At 37.2% G+C, this 21616-nt stretch overlaps 1 protein-coding gene across 2 annotated transcripts; it reads left to right on the top strand.

Annotated features, from left to right (window-relative positions):
- The first annotated feature begins 1903 nt into the window (after positions 1-1903).
- LOC117291226 (transmembrane protein 163-like) lies at positions 1904-19771 on the top strand. Of its 2 annotated transcripts, none has more exons than XM_033772836.1 (9): positions 1904-2072; positions 4102-4149; positions 5264-5383; positions 6051-6094; positions 7189-7283; positions 11303-11399; positions 13881-13992; positions 15460-15601; positions 17079-19771. In XM_033772836.1, exons 1-9 carry the CDS (start codon positions 2048-2050, stop codon positions 17197-17199), a joined length of 804 nt encoding a protein of 267 aa, XP_033628727.1. In that variant the 5' UTR covers positions 1904-2047; the 3' UTR covers positions 17200-19771. The 2 variants fall into 2 exon arrangements, with proteins under 2 accessions (XP_033628727.1, XP_033628726.1); XM_033772835.1 differs by having other exon boundaries at positions 4102-4342.
- The last annotated feature ends 1845 nt before the right edge of the window (positions 19772-21616 follow it).

Raw genomic sequence — 21616 nt, 5'->3', positions numbered from 1 at the left:
AATTCAACTTGTCTCTCGTCTATTAAGAAAGCGAGAAAATTGTTCCCAGTGAACATTGTTAATTTTAGTGTGTGCGTTATTTAAATCGAATAAAAAATAATTGTATGGGTGTGTGAGGTTAGTTATTTTATTTTTAGAAATTACAATTTTAGATTGATTTATCTTTTTTTGCCCTTTTAATTTGTGTACGTGTCTTTGTTTGGTTTCAATTATTCAGAGTGGGTTTTCTATGGTAAAATAAAATTTTAAACTGTTACTTGTGACTGTTTGTGCATAATTCAAGCATTGTTAAATTTCATGACAGACAATTATTTATGAGTGTGAGAAGTCGGATATCAATTTTAGAAAATAACTTTTTTAAGTTTAATTATCTTTTTTTCTTTCTTTTAGTTTGTGTATGTGCCTTTGTTTAGTTTCAGTTGTTCTGTGCAGGTTTTCTATGGTAAAATAGAATTAAAACTTTTTTTTGTGACTGTTGTGCGTTCTTCAAGCACTGTTTAATTGAATAATAAATAATTAATTTTAAGAGTGAGTCAGATTTTTTTATTTTTTTTAGAAAATTTATTTTGTTTGTGTGTCTTTGTTTGATTTCAGGTTTTTTTTTTTTTCGGGTAAAATATAATTTTATAAAGCAACAATTATTGTTCAGGAGGAAAAAAGCATCATGGACAACGACCTATTCAATTATAGGCCTTTGCTAAAATTCTATACATTATTTAACACACAGCGAGCGATTGAATCGAGATTGTAATTATTTCCGGATGCTGACCAAGTTTTTGAGACTGACATGCCTTTTGAGTCTACCACTACCACATTGGTTGGAGTCCATGGTCAGATGCATGGTCAGGATTCACTGCCCTTCACATTATTATGCAAAAACATTTTTTTTTCTTCAATTGACAAACATAGAAGACAGCACTATTGGCTTACCCAAAATAATTGTGTTTCAGCATTGTTTGCAACAAGGAGTCTAATCAAATTAACGGCGAGAGCGCGGTTCCCAGAGCCGTCGTTCGCATACGGGCCGGCTCTGGTCGTTCGTTCGTGGGTGATAGCGCCCTCTCGCGGTGCAAATTGTGACAATCAAACTAATAACCAACTGGGAGCAGTCGGTGGGGCATAAAGGGGGCGTGGCCGCATTTTGTATAGATGGTAAAGATGCAGAGGGTGCAAAGAGTGATAAACATAAGATAAACTGAGATAAAGCAGAAGATGAGCGTCTTCTATTTTTTATTGTCTATTCCCTGATCAACAGTGTTTTTAATTGCGCTAAATTATAAAGCTGTTACAAAAGTGACCCAATACTATAACAAAACTATATGATCTCATAATAAGAAAAAAGCAGAAGTCACAATTATCATAGAAATGGTGTAATTATGACTTTGCTAAAACAAGTATGAAATTGAGTTAATATGAGAGGTAATAATGAGTTTATTGACAGACGTGAAGAAAAAACAAAAAAATGTGTCTAATCCTTTTTTTTCCCTTCCTGTAAAACATTGACTATAAAGTCATCTTACTGAAGCTCTATGACTAAAGTACAAACACAATGCACTATTCTTTTTTACTTTACTGCCGTCCAATTTCACTTTATTGTGAAATTAATAGTAATTAATTAACTGATATTAATAAACACGTCACGTGTAATACTATTAAACGTAATTAAATGACGCGGTGTGTAAAAAAAGGGGGCGCGTCCATCATCCCCTTTTTGCAACCGTCTATCCCCCTCCCCCCCCCCCCCCCCCCCCCCCCCCCCCCACCATCGACGGTGCGCGTCAAAATTTTTTTATTGCTATATGCAAGTGCAAACAGCTGTTGTTGTCCAGCACATCACACTGTCTGTGTGTTGTCGTCATGTGTCCAGCACAGTAGTTGTTTCGGAATTCCTTGTGATGAAAGATGGAGGTATGAATTAAAGTCAATTGTTTATTGACGTGCTGTGCTTGTGTACACAAAACAACAAACAATGTACAAAGTACAGTTATATTACTATATTAGTGTAATCATTCATGGTGACTGATGGAGGAAGGAAAATCTACAGTTGATGCTCCAATCTAAGTCAGTAAAAAGTAAGTGATATTAAATTTGTATCCGTAAATTTTTCTACTCAACTTTACAAACATTAAACTTGCTTTGTTGTACTTTGGAGGAAGTTGAAGTTGCGTTGAGGAGGAGAGCTTTGTATAGGTCTTGTATTGTCTTTACTGCACAAACCACCGCCACTGGGCTATAAACGTGCAGAGACCCTATGCATATTATGCTCCTACTCAAATTTTATATTTTCAAGGAAGGACTTTAAAATGATTGGCGTCGGGCTGATTTAACTTGTGGCAGGAGTGAGTTCCAGATTGGTATTAGAGTATAGACTATAGTTCTCGGATAGCAGTCTTTGTTTGTCTTTGAGTCTGTGAAGAGATGATGTTATAATTTAGGGTCTGATTTTGACGAGTTGTTGGTCTGCACTCACTGACCATAAAGGTAAAAACTGACATTATTCTGACTGACAGCGGAACCTCCCCATCTCATTGGACATGTTAGACTCGGTTGTTTGTGGTTGTATTGTAGGTGAGAGTATCTGATGAGTGAGAGGTAGGCCTCTCCTAGTTTCATTCTACTTCCACTAGGCTCCCTAGTTTCTAGATTGATGATAGAAATAGGCCTAGTTGGGATACTTCGAGAAGGTTCCGGGGAATTTTTTTTTTATTTTTTTTTTTAGATGATCTTCCCATCAATGGAACTCTGCAAACTCCCACAAGGGGATATAAACACCAAGCTGGCAACAGCCAATCCCTCTCAAACAAACATTGGTTTAAAGCCATACACTTTCGGTAAACAGTAGGGCCTATTGTTCAAGTATCACAACTTATATATAAAATAACAAACCTGCGAAAACTTAGGCTCAATCGGTCATCGGAGTTGGGAGAAAATAACGGAAAAACCCACTCCTGTTTCCGCACGTTTCGCCTTGTCATGACATGTGTTTAAAATAAATCCGTAATTCTCGCTATCGAGAATTTATATTGTTTTAATGTGTTCTCAAAAAGTAAAGCACTTCATGGAATGATATTTCAAGAGAAGTCTTTCACCATTACCTTCTGTAAACCCTGTAAGTTATTTGTAAATCTGTGAACTATTGTTCTTCTTTTCCGTACCGAAAGTAACGTCTATGATTATGAATTGCACAAACCAATCTATTGTGATTCAGTAAACAAGACGACAATGTTTTATTGTAGTCATTGTGAAATCAGCGGTTAGCTGGGGGATTCCAACCAACAACCTTGTGATTGCAAGTCCTGCAGTCTAACCCGACGTGACCACTGTGAATTTGTTAGGCAAATATTGAGTCAGGCACAGCCACAACAATGCAAATTTAATGCTATTTGGGCTGGTATAAAATGTACCTTAAAAGGAACCTCTTATGAGTAAATGTTTGAAAACAAATGAAAACGTGGTGGCAGGACAAAGAAATGTTTCTTGATCAAGACCTTGGCCTATATGACCTAGGCAAATTCCCAAGAGGTGATGTGTAAGCTTGGGCGATATCGATTTATTTTATTCACGATATATCGCCGACAATATATCGCGATATTCGATATAATCGCGATTAATGAAATTTGACATCATCAGTCTTCAAACTCCAAGTGAAAGTTGTAGAAGAGACAATCATAGCATAAGAGAGGTGTTCTAATGACCTATTCTTCTGCTTTTACTCCAAACCTATGGGGTGCAAGATGTCTCAGCTAGCAAATACATCGCAATATTTAAACGATATTGCGATATATCGCGATTATTGCGATATATCGCGATGTATCGATTATTCGATTAAAACCAAATCCATCCGATATCGAAATCGTTTCCAAATTAATATCGGATATTCGATAATATCGTGATATCGCCCAAGCTTAGTGATGTGGTATAAATGCCAAGCTGGCAACAACCGATCTCTCGAGTGCAGACATTCACATATTGATTTGCACAAATTGTGATCAAGCGTATGTTGGCAGTCTCCCTATTTTGTCAATGCGTTTGTCCGGAGTGCTATATTTTTAATTGTCTTTACATTAAAAATAATTATCCATTGACTTTGTTTTCTTTCAGTACCGGGTATTCTTTGTAATCGGCTCTTCGGGAAGAGAAGAAATGGCTGTGAGTTTTGAATGATATTTTGATGGTTTTTGATGATTTTTTGATGGTTTAAAAACTAAACGGAACGCGGAAAAGATACACTGAAAAAACATGGAGTTGGAAAATGTGCCGATCAATACCAACACACTTACGTCCCATGGAAGCACCGAGGATAATTTGTCAGGGGCAAATGATATCAGCAACATGGATGAAGGTAATGCATGAGACCCAGTGATATATCAATTTTATTTCACCTCATCGAACTTCCTCTAGCTACTTGGCCCAATTTCATAAAGCTGTTAAAATAAGCAGAAAATAAGCAGACAAATTTCTCTGCTAAGCACAACATGAGTGGGGCACCAGTCGGAACAGTGTAAACTTTGCGGAATATTGGCTGGGGTAACTTGTTTTGCTAAGCAAGATTTTCCTGTGCTTAGCAGGTTTTGTGCTTACAGGCTTTATGAAATTGGGCCCAGGGCAATCTCGGTGGTCTAGTTGGTAGACACCTCTAGAATATCAAAGGTTGTGGGTTTAAATCCTACTCGAGTATAATGCCTGTGATTTTATTGTACAGAATTTGGGTAAGCACACTTCGGTGTATGGGTAAATCCAACATTATATTCACCACACCAGTTTGTTGGAGTTGAATGCAGTAACAACATATTAGTTTCAAGAGGTTCTCCAAGGTCAAATACAGAAATTTCTGCTTAGCATTTTTCTTGGCTAAGTAAAAAAAGAAAGACTGCGGTACAAGTCACACCAGTGGTAACTGTATGTTATTCTGGCTTGTAACCTGGTTTTGCTCAGCAACAGTTTTTGTTTGTACTCGGCAAGTTTTTGTGTTAACTTTACAGGCTTTATGAAATTTGTCCCACAACAACATTGAGTTGAATTTAACTGGTATCGGCTTCAAGCGTTGTGTTTAGTCAACCATGTCATACCACAATGTGATAAAATTGAAAACTTTTGTTTGTACTTTATGTCTGTCCATTAAAAGTGTATATACCATTGAAAAATTAATTAGTGTTTCAGCCGAATAATTTAATTTGTATTTTAGTGCCAATTACATGCGATTGAATACCATGATGTCCTTTTTTTTATTGAGTGTATTGACGTTTCTTTCTTTTCTATTTAGTTCCTTTGGATGGAACTCATCTGCTGACGGTCGAACAAGTTAAATTTTGGAGGAAATCCGCTTTAGTCGTTGCCTGGACTTCTGTCATTGTTCTCTTAGTACTGGGTTGCATAAGTTTCGGTGAGGGTTCACAAAGTTAAATGAATTTATTTCAATTCAAAGCAAAACCTTATTATGCCAATACCATGGCATATATAGGGAAGAGGGTACCCCCACCCCATGTTCCCACATTTCAGCACAACAATTTCCTCTAAAGCGGTGTCCCTATTGGGCTACTATTTTTTTCAAAGTTCCGCAACAGTTTTCAAGGTGCTGTCAATCAAACCAGGAACACGAGGGGAACCCCTTCTCTTTTCGATAAGTGCACTTGGTTGTAACGCACGGGACCAAATGCTTTACGTCCCATCCAAAGGACGAAGCATCATGGTTAAGTGTCTTGCTTTTAAGGACACAGGTGTCACACAACTGGGAATTTGAACCCACACTCTGCTCCGATCAGAAAACACCAGATTAGGAATGCGGTGCTCTTAAAGACAGTGGAAACTATTGGTCATTGTCAAAGACCAGTCTTCTCACTTGTGTATCTAAACATATGCATAAAAAAACATACCTGTGAAAATTTGAGCGAGATATGAATAAAACAAAAAACACCCGGGATGAAGAAAATCGTTCGCTCTATATGGCATATTAAAGCATTGTATTCAAAGTGCTTTTCCTAAGTCCTCATAAACATTGCCATGTTTAAAATGCCTTAATGATTTGTTATTGTCTTTAAAATCCACAACAGGTGTTTCTATTATGACAGAAAGTGCGGCTACATTTGGATTTGCAGTAAGTAATTGAAGTTTTTAAACTAAGGCCAGAGGCCGATGGTTTTAGTACTGGGCCAGTAAATGACTAATTCTTAATGCGCTTTACATAAGTGCCCCGTCGTCGATTTCACAAAGAGTTAGGATTAATCTTAAGGTCTGCATGCTACAGTGCAGGGTTGGGACTCGTCCTAAGTCATAAGATTAATCCTCAGTTAAGAAGAGTTTTGTGAAATCGACGGCAGGTCATTTGGCCTATAACATTCCTTTTTTTCTCCCAGCTCTCTGGGAATAGAACCTCAGGGAACCGAAGCGCTCTAAAGGCCTTTTCATACACAATATTATGACTTTGGGAGTTGAACAAAGAATTGACTAGAGTGGGATTCGAACCAACGACCTCCGGATTAACGTGCTGGCGCTCTACCAACTGAGCTATCTAGCCCTTTGTTGGCGGTGTCACAACAATATTATGACCAAACAAGTCCAGTGGTCTTGTTGGTTTTTTATTTGAGTATTACGTCACTGTGTTTTTTCTTTTGCAAGAAGAAGAAATTATGTTTGAAAATAAACTTTGAGTTTGGTTAATATCTTTTTCATTTGTTGAGAATCAAAGAACACTTACCCACAAGCAATTGAGATAACTCTTCTCTTATTAAAGGCGCTGGACACTATTAGTTATTACTCAAAATAATTGTCAGCATAAAAAGTTGCCTGGTAACAAGCAATGGAGAGCCGTGAAAGTATAAAACATTGTGGTTTTTGAGAAAGAGGTAATTTCTCGCTCAAATATTAAAAGACAACAGGCCTGAAGCCTTTTATAAGGCATCAGAAAGCAAACACATTTGTGCAACAAGGGTGTTTCTCCTTTCATTATTATCTTGCATCTTCCAAGACCAATTGAGCCCAAATTTTCACAGGTTTGATATCTTGTGCACTTGTTGGGATACACCAAGTGAGAATACTGGTCTTTGTCAATTACCAAAGGTGACCATGCAGTGCCTTTAAGATTCGTGTCTTGTAAAATATAATTTCTGGTCCGGTAAACGTTTTGAGCTACAAGCTGCAGTCTTGTAGAATTACATATTAAAACAAAACAAAATCATTTTTTTTTTACAGTTTGATTGCATTCTGGATGTCTGTACATCAGCTGTCGTCATTTGGAGATTTTATGGTTCTTTAACAAACGTCTACTCTGAGCGCAGAGAAAGAATGTAAGTGGATGAATTTTAAAAAAAATACCATGCTTTTCTTTCCTAATTTTCTATTTTACTCACCAGAACGTGTTCCCTGGCTTTATGTCAGTATTGACCCCTTGCACGTCACACGCGGCGACTGTGCCACGCTCACCATTTTGGTTGGCAATATGTTTACGTGGAAAAACGCTGCGTTGCCTAAAATGCGCACTTTACTGTATAACGCACATTGACATTGCTCACCAATATGGCACATGCAAGATAATTCTGATGATGACGTCAGGTGGATTGGGTCAATACACAGACATGATTTTCTTCCTACTCGAATCTGTTTTCTGACTATTTTTTGCCTTTGCAAAAATCTGAAAAATGTTTATTAATAAGGCCTGATATTTCACAGAGGCAACAAAGGCAGTTGCCTCGATGCCCCTTGGTCATTGCCTTGGTGCCCTTGAAATGATGCAGTAGTAGGTTACAATTCTCATAGAGTGCCCCTTAGCAAGGAGAAAATGCCTTGGTGCCCTTGCCCTTTAGAAAAACGAAGCATACAGGCCTGCATTTTCCTCCTTTTTTCCAAGGACCAAATATCATAACTGATACAGTTGATAATTTGCATGACCTCTGACTGGCGTGCCGACCCCCACCCCCTGAACAAAGACGTTGGCAAAAAATGAGAGACTGCCAGTGGTATAACCTCCTTCACACCCCTCACCCTCCCCCCAAAAAGGACAAATGACTGGTTTCATGCATTGAAGGCCCCCCTACACCCAGAAAATAATAAAAATAATTAAATGCAAAGCTTTTTCGTGCTGTTAATTTAAAAGGGCCCGCAAACAAATACGCAACTTGGACAGCTATTTTCTCATGTGAATTTTTTGTGAGAGTGTTTTGTTTATGTTTTGGTTACACCGCACTGTACTTGTAAACCATATTGCCACTTCAGTCCCTAGAATAAAAATATGATTGAATCAAACCTAATTTGCATCTAGCGCTACCAATGGTGGTGGGTGAAGTCATGTACAGCAATAAAGTAAGTCTCTGTGTTTATTGATTTGTGGACATCTGTTTGTTTAGCCTGACTGTTAAAGTGATAAGGTTACATTGTGTTGGTGCTATATTTTGTCCTTGTACAGTAAGCTTCAATGTATTTGTACATCAAACCAATTATCCGTCTGTATGTGCTCCAGAGGCCTCAAAATAACACCATGGCACACACAGACATGTTTTTGAGTCCCACTAATCAAGAACTTCTCTTTGTTCTCCAACTGTTGGGACTTAGTTTTTTTACTGACGCCCCCTTGGTTTTGTGCACCCTCTTTCAAACACCCGGATCCATTTTGTTGCAGTTCTCGCTTTCAATGGGTAGACATGCTAAGCAATTGCCAGGTCCCCTGTGCTTTTGCCGTGATGTTCTTTGCAAAGTTCCAATACAGTTGACATTTTCCTCATAGAAGTGCCCTAATCGGAGGGAAATTGCTGTGCCCCTTCAAAAAGCATGAAATCTGAGTGAATGAAAGGATGATTGACTAATGGGAGACTTTCCAACGCTAGGTGGTAGCAGACATACCGGGTAAATTTCCATTGTTTACGTAGTTCTGAACATGCGCATAATTCTGAGAACAATGGATTTACCCGGTAAGTCTGCTGCCCTCTATCGTCCCAGAAAGTCTCCTATTCAGCAACACAAAATTACTGATGAAAGTTTGTGGAAAGACCTGTACATGCATTCATTTTTAGTTTTACCCATACACCGATGTGTGTTAGCACTGTATACTCAGTTCTTTCCAGATTTCTGTGAAAAAAAATCACATGCATATTACTTGGGTGGGGTTCGAACCCAGGCCCTTTGCAATTCTAGAGCAGTGTCTTACCAACTAGACCACCGAGATTGTCCGGTAGCTAGAGGCAGTTCGAGTCCTATGTTTGAGCAGCATATTCCACACTGATTTATTGAATGTTAAGTTTCACATTATTTGTGATGTAAACTGTGCATGCAGCCTCAGTACAGTTTTTAAATATAATTTTGTCATGTGTAGCATGTTGTATTATACAGTTGTACTTGTTATTTATTTATTTTTATTTTGTAACTTCTTTTTTACAATTAAATATTTGATGAGAATGTAGTAAATTATTGTTGTTTTGAAATTAAGTTCAACCGAGCAGTGACAATTTCAATCTCGTTAGACCAGCTGTAAATTGAGTTTAAACAGTAAATGATATTTATAGACAATGTAACCTTTGTTTACAAAAAGAGAGACATTATACATTCCAGGGCCTTTCTGGCAGGCAAAATACTACACTGGTCATACAATTTTTGTAATAATTTCCACATAAATTAAAGAGAAATAACAGCTGGACAAGCTTGTATCGATTGTAAAAAGTCACACAGTGCAAACTCCAAAAAATAATTGACATTTTTTGTAATTGTCAAAGCTCAGTAATTCTTAATAAAATAACAAATCTTTGAAAGTTTGGACTCAATTGGTCATCAATATGGAACAATAATTATGGCACAGTATGGTTTGGCTTCCTATCACGAAAGAATGTAATAATAATGTCTAATAAAAAAATAAAAATTATTTGTATTCCTATAAATAAAATTAAATCTAATATTCAACTTACTTCAGAGAAAATTCAGTGAGGAAAACAAATACAATTTAGCATCAGGAGATGTACTTAATATCAAGTACATATTTAGAAATTATAAACAGAAAACCTTCAATTGTAAAGGCGAATACATTACGTATCATTCTGTATAACAGATGGTGGCATTGCATTGGAAATGTCGATAAGTTTTTCCATTAGCATTATGATACTTAAGTGGTATTTGAAAGGGATATGGGTCTGCATTTGCCACTGTCTATTGCACAGTGGACAACTTGTTGCAAGGACTGATCTTGCTATCTGATAACAGTATAGTTTCCTATTAAAGGCAGTGGACACTATTGTTAATTACTCAAAATAATTATAAGCATAAAACCTTTCTTGGTAACGAGTAATGGGGAGAGGTTGATGGTATAAAACATTGTAAGAAACAGCTCCCTCCATAGTTTTCTAAAAAGAAGGAATTTTCCACAAATTTGATTTCGAGACCTCAGATTTAGAACTTGAGGTCCCGAAATCAACCATCTAAACGCACACAACTTTGTGTGACAAGGGTGTTTTCTTCTTTCATTATTATCTCGCAACTTTGAAGACCGATTGAGCTCAAATTTTCACAGGTTTGTTATTTTATGCATATGTTGAGATACACCAATTGTGAAGACTAGTCGTTGACAATTACCAACAGTGTCCAGTGTCTTTAAGTTCAATTTTGTTACAAACCATCCAGATGGTGCAATGGAGTTTACTGATGCGAACTAAAATGACTTTTGTGTTTCAAGAAAAAACACCCTTGTCACACGAAGTTGTGTGCTTTCAGATGCTTGATTTCAAGACCTCAAATTCTAATTCTGAGGTCTCAAAATCAAATTTGTGGAAAATTACTTCTTTCTCAAAAACTATGTTACATCAGAGGGAGCCATTTCTCACAATGTTTTATATTATCAACAGCTCTCCATCACGCGTTACCAAGTAAGGTTTTATGCTAACAATTACTTTTAGTAATTACCAATAGTGTCCAATGCCTTTAAGATGCTAGGTCCTATTTTGTCCTATTTTTGTCAGATTTTTGTCTGATTTTACCCAAAAGTTTAGACATAAATTTTAAATAGCTGCTTTGATAGTCTCCACAGTTATAGAAAGTTTCAAGCATTCAGTTGAGGTATTGCACATAAAAATCTACTAATGTGTGGATGTTAATTAAAATCTTTTTGTACTGGTAGTACAAATTAATTATTTTTTGTGTAAAAAAAAAAAAAAAATCAATCAATTTATCAAATTAAAAAATCATATTGGGCTGAAGGTTAAGGCACGCAACCAAAACAAAAATAAAGTGAAGTACAGTGAAAAAAAATTGTTTTATATTACATTTTTGCATAGCTGTGTTAACTTTCAAATTTTTGTTTTTGTCTTTTCATACTGCAATCTGATGCCAGTGCCTTGCTATTCCTAGCATCTTTTTTCCTAATTGCCAGCTTTGCTATCATTGTACGAGACATCACCGAGGTCTTAGACCAAACCCATACGAAAAATGTAAGAGTAGTATCATTGCGCTCAGGTAGCCTCTTTGTCAAGGCAACTTTTCAGCTTGTTTTCCTAACAGTGCATCCCTGATTTGCCATGTGTGCCTTATACAAAGTCTAATTTTTGGGGATAACATTGGTGTTCACTTTTTATACAGTTGGTGTTTGAGTTCTTATTTTTTCTTAAAGGGTCTATGCACTTTTTGTAGGACAAAAAATGTCCACAGATTTACATTAAACTTATACAGTTTGAAGATAACGATAGTAGAAAGCTTCCCTGAAAAAATTACTTGCTGAGATGCTGTAGTTTTTGAGAAATGAGTAAAACAATGTCCTGAAAAAAAATTTGTCTCAGTGATCATGAGACGAAAATTATTTTAGCATGTAAAAACGAATTTTCATGACATTGTTTTGCTCATTTCTCAAAAACTACAGCACCTCAGCAAGTAATATTTAAAGGTACGCTTTCTACTATCACTATCTTCAAAAGGTGTAAGTGTAATGTATATCTGTGGACATTGTGTTTTGTGTTACAAAAAGTACCCAAATCCTTTAACTTTTACCCTCCATTGTTACATTTTATGACATTGTTGTCTTTTTAAAGGAACTGGACACCTTTGGTTATTGTCAAAGACCAGTATTCTCACTTGTAAGCTTACTCACCTGGTGGATCCCAACCAGTGCATAAAATTAAAAATATCTAATATCTATAAATTTCGACTCCATATTAGTCATCAAAGTTTCAAAAGAATAATGACAGAAAAGATACCCTTGTTGCAAAAATTGGCGTGCATTTAGATGCCTTAAAAAAGTCTTCAGGCCTCAAGTCTTTTTATCTTTGCGTGACAAATTACCTTCTTCGAAAAAAAACAATACTACTTTAGATTTCAGATTGAGCCGTGTCTCACAATGTTTTATACTAGATCAACAGCTCTTCATTGCTCATTACCAAGTTAGTTTTAAGCTAACAATTATTTTGAGTAATTACCAATAGTGTCGAGTGCCTTTAACTTTCAAGCACCTCCTCTCCATGTCTCACTAATTTTTCCCCAAATTATTTTCACAAGTATATTACACTTAGGTGGCAGTTCATGATGGTCTTTTGCTTATGGTGTTCTAATAACTTTGTATATTTATTTTATTTATACTGAAGGTTAACAGTATTTATTACTTTATATTTTATGCTTCTTTTATTTTGATTTGATTTTTGCATTCGTTAGTTTACTCATTGGGTTTTTTCGAATTCTAATTTCTGTAATTGGTTGTTTAAATACCACTTTTTCTACAATATTCACTTTGATTGTGGCTTCAGTGTGGTACTTTTGACTTGTGTTGGACTTAAAGTTAGATTTTATTAATTTTTATTTTCTTATTTTGTTGTATTGGGTCAAGTTGTGGCAGGTTGTTTTTAGTGCATAGTCACTGTTTAAAGTCCGAGATTTGTGACACATGGTGGTGGGCTGGTCGAAATTGCACAGAAAAAGCTGTGTAATTTAAGGCACTGGATGCCTTTGGTAATTGTTAAATACCACTCATAAATACCTCAGACAGTTTCGCTATTCCTATTGGTTGAGAGCGCGTCACGTGGGAGTGTATAAACCTTTGTTTATGACCAGTAAAAAGTGTTGAAACATGTGTGTGACACGCGAGTTTGCACCTGTGCTTATAAGACAGTTTCTTCATTCCTCTTGGTCGAGAGCAATGGCTGAGACAGTTGTGCCACATCACGCAATACGCGTGATGCGCACAGCATTCCCTTGTATTGAGTTGTTTAACCAATGGTCTTGACAGGGTCTTACCATTTCATAGCTGGAGGGGTGTTGTGTTGAAAGAAATCATTGAAAAATTATAATTTTTGCATTTATTTTACTTTTTGACCAAACTAATGTGAATGTTTTTTGACCGAAAAGGGTTTTATGAATGGAAATCAAAGTGTGTTGAATCGGTTTTCAACTAGTGGTTTAAACCCGCCAAGGCCTGGTTCTTTATAATTTACCTCGACTTCGTCTCGGTGAAATTATCAAGAACCAGGCCTCGTTGGGATAAAACCACTAGTTGAAAACCTCTTCACCACACATTGATTCCCTTATTAAATACCATCACTGGGTTGGTATGTCCCAACATGTATATAAGATAGAGAGATTTGTGAAAAGTTGCAAGAGAGAGTACTAAAAGAAAAAACACCCTTGTTGCAACAATTTGTGTGCTTTCAGATGCTTATAAAGGCTTCAGGTCTAAAGTCTTATTACCTCTTTCTTAAAAACTATGTTACTTATGAGGGAACCGTTTTTTTTTCCCCCACAATTTTGCATACTACTAACAGCTCTCCATTGCCCGTTAACAAATAAGGTTTAAGCTAACAATTAGTTTGAGTCATTACCAATAGTTTCCACAGCCTTAACACACTTCATTTGTTTTGCATGTTTTCTCTCTAACCAAGATTCTTATCTTATTTTCACTAATCCTGTCCATTTTACTTTCCTACCCACAGTTTTCAGTCTTGTACACACTAGCTGCAGTCAGCGGGACAGTATGTTTATTCCTGGCGTTGTTTAAGATTGTAATTGCTAAGAAACTCGAGAGCAAGGCAGTAAAAAGTGACGGTGAGTAAATTCAAGTCCTTTAACCTTCATCAGAATCATAACATTTATTATTGACACAATAGTGAGGACCCACCAGCACATGTAACTCCCATTGAGATAAACTTCACACTAATGAATGTACGCATGACAGATATACAATCAATCAATTATAGTAGGATTTTTTTGTATTTTTTTTTAGCGGCATAATAGTATTAAAGGCAGTGGACACTATTGGTAATTACTCAAAAATAATTATTACCATTAAACCTTTCTTGGTGACGAGTAATGGGGAGAGGTTGATGGTATAAAACATTGTGAGAAACGGCTCCCTCTGAAGTGCCATAGTTTTCGAGAAAGAAGTAATTTTCCACGAATTTGATTTCGAGACCTCAGATTTAGAACTTGAGGTCTCGAAATCAACCATCTAAACGCACACAACTTCGTGTGACAAGGGTGTTTTCTTTCTTTCATTATTATCTCGCAAGTTCGATGAACGATTGAGCTAAAATTTTCACAGGTTTGTTATTTTTTGCATATGTTGAGATACACCAACTGTGAAGGCTAGTCTTTGACAATTACCAATAGTGTCCACTGCCTTTAAAGACCGTTCATGGTTTATAAGGTGCTTTGGTGCAACATGCAGCCATTCAAACCAGGAACACCGAGGCGAACACATTGTCTTTTAGATAGAGCTGTGTTCTCTTACTTGTGTTACAGAACACACAGGACCAACAGCTTTTTGTCCCGTCCTAAGGATGATGCATCATGTTTTAGTGTCTTGCTTTAGCGCATTGGTGTCACAACTGGGATTCAAACCCACACTCCGCTGTTTAAAAACACCAGAGTTTGAGTCAGGTGCTCTAAAAAAACTGGTTGGTTTTTGTTGGCATTGTAATGATCCACCCAGGGGTATGAATGGGTACCAGTGAGGCTAGAGGTTGATATTGTGTATGTAAAAGCCTTTGACATGCTACGTTTGCACAGGTGGCGTACTCCCCAGGGAGCGGAGAAAGATTAAAGGAATGAATTAATGCCCAATAGCGGGGAGCTAAGCGAATTTGAGACGGTTATTGTGAAATGCGTTATATAAGAACTAATACACATGTTGACTAGCAATGAGGTAACTAGTGTACGTCTATTCCCCCAAGGGACTTTGAGTGACCAGAAGAGGGACCTATTTTCCGAGGCTGAAGGCCCAGGGAAATAGGCCCCTCTTTTGGTCCTAAATGTGAAATAAGAACAGAAATCTGGAAACGAAAGGAAGTTTTGTAGTTGCTGTTCAGGGTTCACATCAAGAGAGGTCGCTGTAACCAGGCAATATTTTCAAAGACTAGTGCCCGACGGGCACTATTCCTGCAAAACACGCGCGCGCGATCACTAGACTATAATATTAGGTCACCCGAAGTGACCGTGTTTCAGCCAACCAGAATACAGAGCAAGCGAGAGGTGTGTTATAATTATTACTATTACTGTTTTTGTTGTCGACAGGTTACAGTTCTTTGGCTGGTGCTGTGACAGGTTTCAGTATTTTGGTCAGCTCAGAGGTATCCAGTAAACATCCAACTGTGTGGTACCTAGACAACGTTGTTGGATTCTGCATAGCTTTCCTGCTATTTGTGTATGGAATAATGTAAGTGTACTGACTGAGATATTTCTATTGTTTTAAAATAAACCACGCTGTTGGCATGGATGTACGGCCGAATGTTACCAAAACTATCAACCATGAGCAAGTTGGGTTGAGCGACTAGAATTGACTAGAGCCGACGTAGCTCTCGATTGACCAAAGTTGACCAAGCTCCAGTGCATGGTTCGATCATAGAGTTTCGATATAGTCATCTCCCTGTGCTCTATGGTTTCTGGTTGTCCCTAGTCGGTCAATTCTAGTCGCCACCCGAACCTTGCTCCAGGTTAACAGATGTTGTGACACAATTCAACATTTCTGTAAGCTTTAAATTACACTATGCATCCCCTGATTGGTTGCCTTGTTCCCAACAATTTCAACACCATTCAACATAATAATACGGACATTTATATTGCGCAGTGACCTATATAAGTATACTCTACCGCACATTACAAGGAATAGCCAAAAAAAATTAAAAAACAAATACACAAACAGAGCAAGAATGAATTAAATGGGTGAAGTAAACTAAATGGGTTTTAACATTGTTACAAGCTGTGGCTGTTTGTTTTTGCTTGGCATTTATGCCTCCCCATGGTTTGCCAGCCTTTGCTTGGTAAGTGGGCAACTATGTTGAAATAGAAAGGTCTTTTAGGACAATAATAGATATTGAGGAAATTTTTAATTGGAATCTAGATTTTTTTTTTAAATGTTTGGTTGGGTTAGCAATGGACGTACTCCATTAAGAAAATTACATTGGCCGGTCTGGTTACCAACCTTGGGCAAATAGACATGTCCCCCTCTCTCTTTCAGACAGTAATTATTAGGAACTGGTACGCTGTTTACTGTGATTGTCTTGTTGACGTCTGTCTGTTTATACTGGATTTTAATTAAGTTGAAGTATGCAACAAGGTCATTCCTGCAGTTGCAGAAAGACCTGGGTTTGTTGCTTTGCATAAAACAATCTGCTCTCCTTTCATTTTTAAAGAGCATGGTTAAGAAGAGGCTTATATAAAGAGTCATTCCGAAGTCCTCAATCTCAATTCTGTGTTTCTTGGTTTTGCTGTCTTCTTATAACAACATACCTGTCGTTTGCAGTACCCGCTGCTAAACAGGATTTGAACTGCCTCTATATCCACCGGGCAATTTCAGTAGTCTAGTTGGTATGGCAATGCTCTAGAATTGCAAAGGTCCTGGGTTTGAATCCCACCCGAGTAATATGCCTGTGATTTTCTGGAATACAAGACACTGCTCTCGAATTGCAAGGGTCTTGGGTTCAAATCCCTCCCGAGTTATATGCCTGTGGTGTTTTTAACAGAGCTTGGGGAAAGTACTGAGTGTAGGCCTACAGTGCTAACACACATCGGTTTTAATGGGTAAAACTAAATTAATATTCTTTATCCCTGATTCCAATTTCCATTTATGAATACAAAATCCTACTGTGTTTGCCACTTGTAAATGTTAATGTTCCGTTTTTTGTATGTATTAGGTTATTAACGGATGCGTTGACCTTGGATGCTTGTCCTTGTTCGAGATGTTGTTGCTGGAAAGACCCAGCAGCAAAACAAGCTGATCTCCAGGAAAAACAAGTTGTTAAAGGAGATAAGTAAACCGTCGGACATCCGTTTCAGAACTGTGCTCCAGAGTCGCAGCGAACCAAATTCTGAATTAAGTACAAGAAAAGTTTGGCGTCTGAAACAGTTAGACCTTGGCCCTTGTCTTTATTCGCAATATAAAGACAGGTCACTGCTCCTTAAATCCAGTGATTTCATTGTACAATGATACCATTTCATAAACTTGCAGTGAAATGAGCTAGTTTTCCATAGATGCCCAAACAGCTGTCACGTCCGCAATGGAATTTGACTGTGTCTCTCTATGTCCAATTAATGTAGGTCAAAGGTGAATATACACGCCTGTCTCGAGGCAGGTTTGTGGCATTAATCACAAGCCTCGAAGTGTGACGTCAGATGTTCAGGCTAAGAGTGACTGGACTCTGGAGCGCCTTGGTTTCAGACGTTGATCTTGTCATGAGTCAAGGGCAATGTAAATGTTATAATATGTTCGCCTGTCTAAAGGGGAGGGGGGGGGGGGTTCACCGCGACTCTGGCATGCCTGTCTGAAACGGTGTAAAGGGATCAGTGGTTGACAATATTCAATGTTTTTTCAAACGGTGTCTTGCAAAACTTGAGTTACTGGATTGAGTGGATGAGCTAACGAACATATGCTTCTAATACTTCCAAGATTCAATGAAGCAGATGCATTCTCTAATAGTAGGCATTACAAAGGCTTTAAATGTTTCATAGAGCCAGGTGTAAATAAGAAAATTTATTATCGTCTTATTATTGGTGTATATATTTCAAAAGGTGACTACATTATAATCTTTCACAGCGACTTGGCTTTTATAAATGCTGTTGTTTGTGAAAAAAAAAAGATAAGGTATATTATATATTTATTTATTCCATTGTGAAGTTCGGATATGAATCTATTAAGATATCACTTTGACAATAACTATTGTAAGGATGAATAGCACCCTCTGTTGACTATTTTGTGAGTTATTAATAATCCAATGTGATTTTATAGGATTTTAAGTTCTGGTTCTAAGTTTGGTTTAGGTTTAAATAAGGAGCAAGTTCGAGTGCGTAACTACACGTAGCTCTCACATTGACCATATCGACCACAAGTGTCAAGACCGCGACTCGAACCCCCTCTACAGATCAGAAACACCGGAGCTTGATTCCGGTGCGCTCGGCCACGACACGGTACTTTCTGAATAAAAGAAGAAGAGTCTTAACAACTGATATAATTTTGTAAAGAGAGGAGTTTATTTGACCCATACCACGTATTATTGATTTAAGAGAATAGAACTATCTTTATTACATGCAATTTTTGTCTTTTAACTAGAAAGGTCTTTTTGTAACAAAAATATCGTTCAATAACAAAAATACGTTTTTAAAGATTTGTGTGCATGATACACGGGCACTTCTCAAAATACCAGAGATTGTTTTGTTCATTTTTATGACGGAATCAATTTATAAAGCAAAGCCGTTTGAAAAAGCGTTTTTACAAACTGTGGTTGGCATTTTAGTTACAAAAAATTAGAGAATGATCTTTACTAAAGCTGGAAAAATAATAAATAAACCAGTGACTAAATCATAAGAAGGTGTTTTCCCGTTAGATAAAATTGGGGACAAAAGTTAAAGGTCACAAATACAATTTTTCTATTTGGAAATATGATAAGATCTGGCTCTGGCACAACCGTAAGCCTTGCTCCAGGTCTGCGGGAACGGGTTTGCTATAAGCGCTGCATCACCCCCATTAATAGGGACGGGGTTGCTGGAATTTACTAAAAGCCTCCCTACTTTTTGAACATGCAAATATGTATATTTTATCACAGGATAATTCTTACTTAATAAAAAAAAAAATCCCTGAAAAAAGAACAAATTGCAATCACAAAAAAATAATCAATTATGCTGAATTCCGGCTATTTCAGCACCACGCCCTTTATACATGTCTAACTTTCATGACATTGGCACCGCTGGCATGCATTCAACACAGCATTGAAATGCAAAAATGCGCTCTCGCAGGCCTGCCTTGCTCTAGGCCTTTATCCTCAACAATGCACAGAGGTTGGATCGGGTTTTTGTTCACAGGTACCCCCTTTTTTAAGCAGACTAATCTGGATTTACAACAGGGTTGTAGTTGGATTTGCCGTAGTTTTTGCTTTAAAACACCTTATTGTACTGATACTGATAACTAGTCCAAGTGAAGCTTAGACCGTATCCAAATTGGCATCTACAGATACGGCTGCGGCTGTTGTTAAGGCTGTTGCTAAGGATGTCCTACACATCAACACATGATAACGAAAAAATCTAGCCGTAGCCGCCAATTCGGACACAGCTTCATCTTGATTCTGGAGATACCTGATTTGACAGTGAAACAATTTTACTTTTCCATTAAATCTACAAACACATGCAACATGAAGTACTGTATTTTTGTTAGTACTGCTCTAAAGCACTTTAAGAGACACTGTATGTACTGTACTTATACGTTACTAAATTTCCTTAATTGAAGTTTATATTGCAACTACTAGATCTTGTTCCTTGAATGGTTAAATATCTACAATAAAAGTTGAGCTAAGTATGTTTAAGAAGGAGTTGTGAGACAATGAATGATTAATCAACTTACAACATTAACAGCTTTGCAATGTACATTATATTGGATTTGTTGTCCAGGGCAAATAAATGCAAAACTTGGAGAGAAATACAACCAACCCCTAAGCAGCTATAGTAAAACGTACAGGAAGAAGTGAAGAAGTGATGAATGATTCTCACTGCATTGTCATGGCCAACAGGACGCCGTCACAGCTAATGTGACAATGTCATAGAGCCAACATAAAAAATGTCATCGTCAACGTGACGGTGTCACAGCCGACGTGACAGTGTCATGGCCATTGCAACATCTTCATTGAACTTAACATTGATTTCCTTGCTACTTTGAAATACTTAATCTGCGTACATATACCAGTAGATCACACCGCTGAAGCATGATCAACGCAAAAAAATTGCATTTACGTCTCCACAAATTTATCTGAAACATCACAACATGTACCCTGAAGATCTATACAACTAATGTCAAAATTTCCTCGGGGGCAATAATTTGACTTTTCATTACACTCACTAACATGATGTCGCTACATGTACATGTTATTTAAAAGTACTTGTTAACCATAGTATTATGAATTACAGATATGCAGACACCTACAAATTGTTTTTCCTGAAAGATAAACGGCAATAAAAGCAAACGATTACATATTTTAAAGAAAGCAACAACATTTTGTACTGTTGTTGTATGTTATAATTTGAAAACGAATTCGGTGATGGCCGACTTCGAAGCGGAACATCTTGAGCAACAAAAAAGTCAGCTTGTCCTCAGAATCAACAAATAATTCTTCATGGTGTTTTGCGAATCTCTGTCGCAGCCCAAAGCTAGCCATTGTGTTGCTCAAACATCAAAAAATTAAGAAAAAAAGGCTTGAGCCAAAGGTTTCATTTCTTTACACAAAACCCAAAATGTCATCGCATAAACCGATCTTCACCTCAGTAAATGAGATAATACATGTAAGTTCAGTTTTGCAAAGAATAAAATGCTGGGCTTGAAAGCCAATCAATGGTCTGCTTCTAGACTCAATAAAAGAAGAAGTGTTTTTTTTAATACTTTATAAAAATTGCGTACTGTTTAAGTCCGAGTTCATTACCACTCGGCTATGCAAAATTGAAGCTACAGGGAAAAAAGGAGTACAAACTACCTTAACTTCAGAAACTGCTGATCAATGCTTAGTATTAATAGTGCCAAGGCAGTTTGAATGGGGAAGGTACAACGCTAGTAATGGGATAAGTTGGGTCGTACACCATCTCAAAAGAAACTGTTACTTTTTCAAATCATACTGATGTTGAAACAAGAACCACCCCAACTCATTGAGATATTAAAATTACATGGCGTTACCACAACCCTTGCTACAGGTATATCAGATTTCCACCATGCAAAGTTTCAAATCCTACATACTGATTGTATTGCTGTATGATGATTGTCTTTTTAACAATCAACCCTAACGCTTTATGAAACCTTTCTTTGATGGTACGTAGGAGTCTGTAGAAATAAAGAGGTCGAAAATAAATATGAAAATCCTCAACACCAGCCTTGTACCATCCCCCGAAGAAAAATTGATCAGGCATTACAAAATAACATATGAAAAAAGACAAAAAAGAAGGGAAAAAAACTAACAAATCATAAACAACAAAAAATAACAGAAAAGGCAAGGTCCAATAAAGGGCCTATACTTTATCAAGTTGATACAACCACACCGAGTTGAAAATCACAAAATGAGACCAAAGACTCCAAATCAGGAAAATGGCTAAGCATTTTGTACGACTTCTGCAGCCGACTTCACAAAACGCTAGGATTAATCTTATCTCCACTTAGGACGAGTAGCCTGTCCTAACTTAGGATGGGTTCAGTTCGTCCTAACGT

This window comes from Asterias rubens, chromosome 6, assembly GCF_902459465.1.
Source record: "Asterias rubens chromosome 6, eAstRub1.3, whole genome shotgun sequence".
NCBI classification, from domain to species: Eukaryota; Metazoa; Echinodermata; class Asteroidea; order Forcipulatida; family Asteriidae; genus Asterias; species Asterias rubens.
The sequence above is the reverse complement of the archived record's forward strand: the minus strand, read 5'-3'. Positions and strand labels throughout refer to the sequence as shown.

Coding starts and splice junctions, on each gene's coding strand:
- LOC117291226 (XM_033772835.1), top strand. CDS start 4,240: ATGGAGTTGGAAAATGTGCCGATCAATACCAACACACTTACGTCCCAT. Junction 7,284..11,302: donor TCTGAGCGCAGAGAAAGAAT/GTAAGTGGATGA, acceptor ATCTGATGCCAG/TGCCTTGCTATTCCTAGCAT. Junction 11,400..13,880: donor ACCAAACCCATACGAAAAAT/GTAAGAGTAGTA, acceptor TCCTACCCACAG/TTTTCAGTCTTGTACACACT.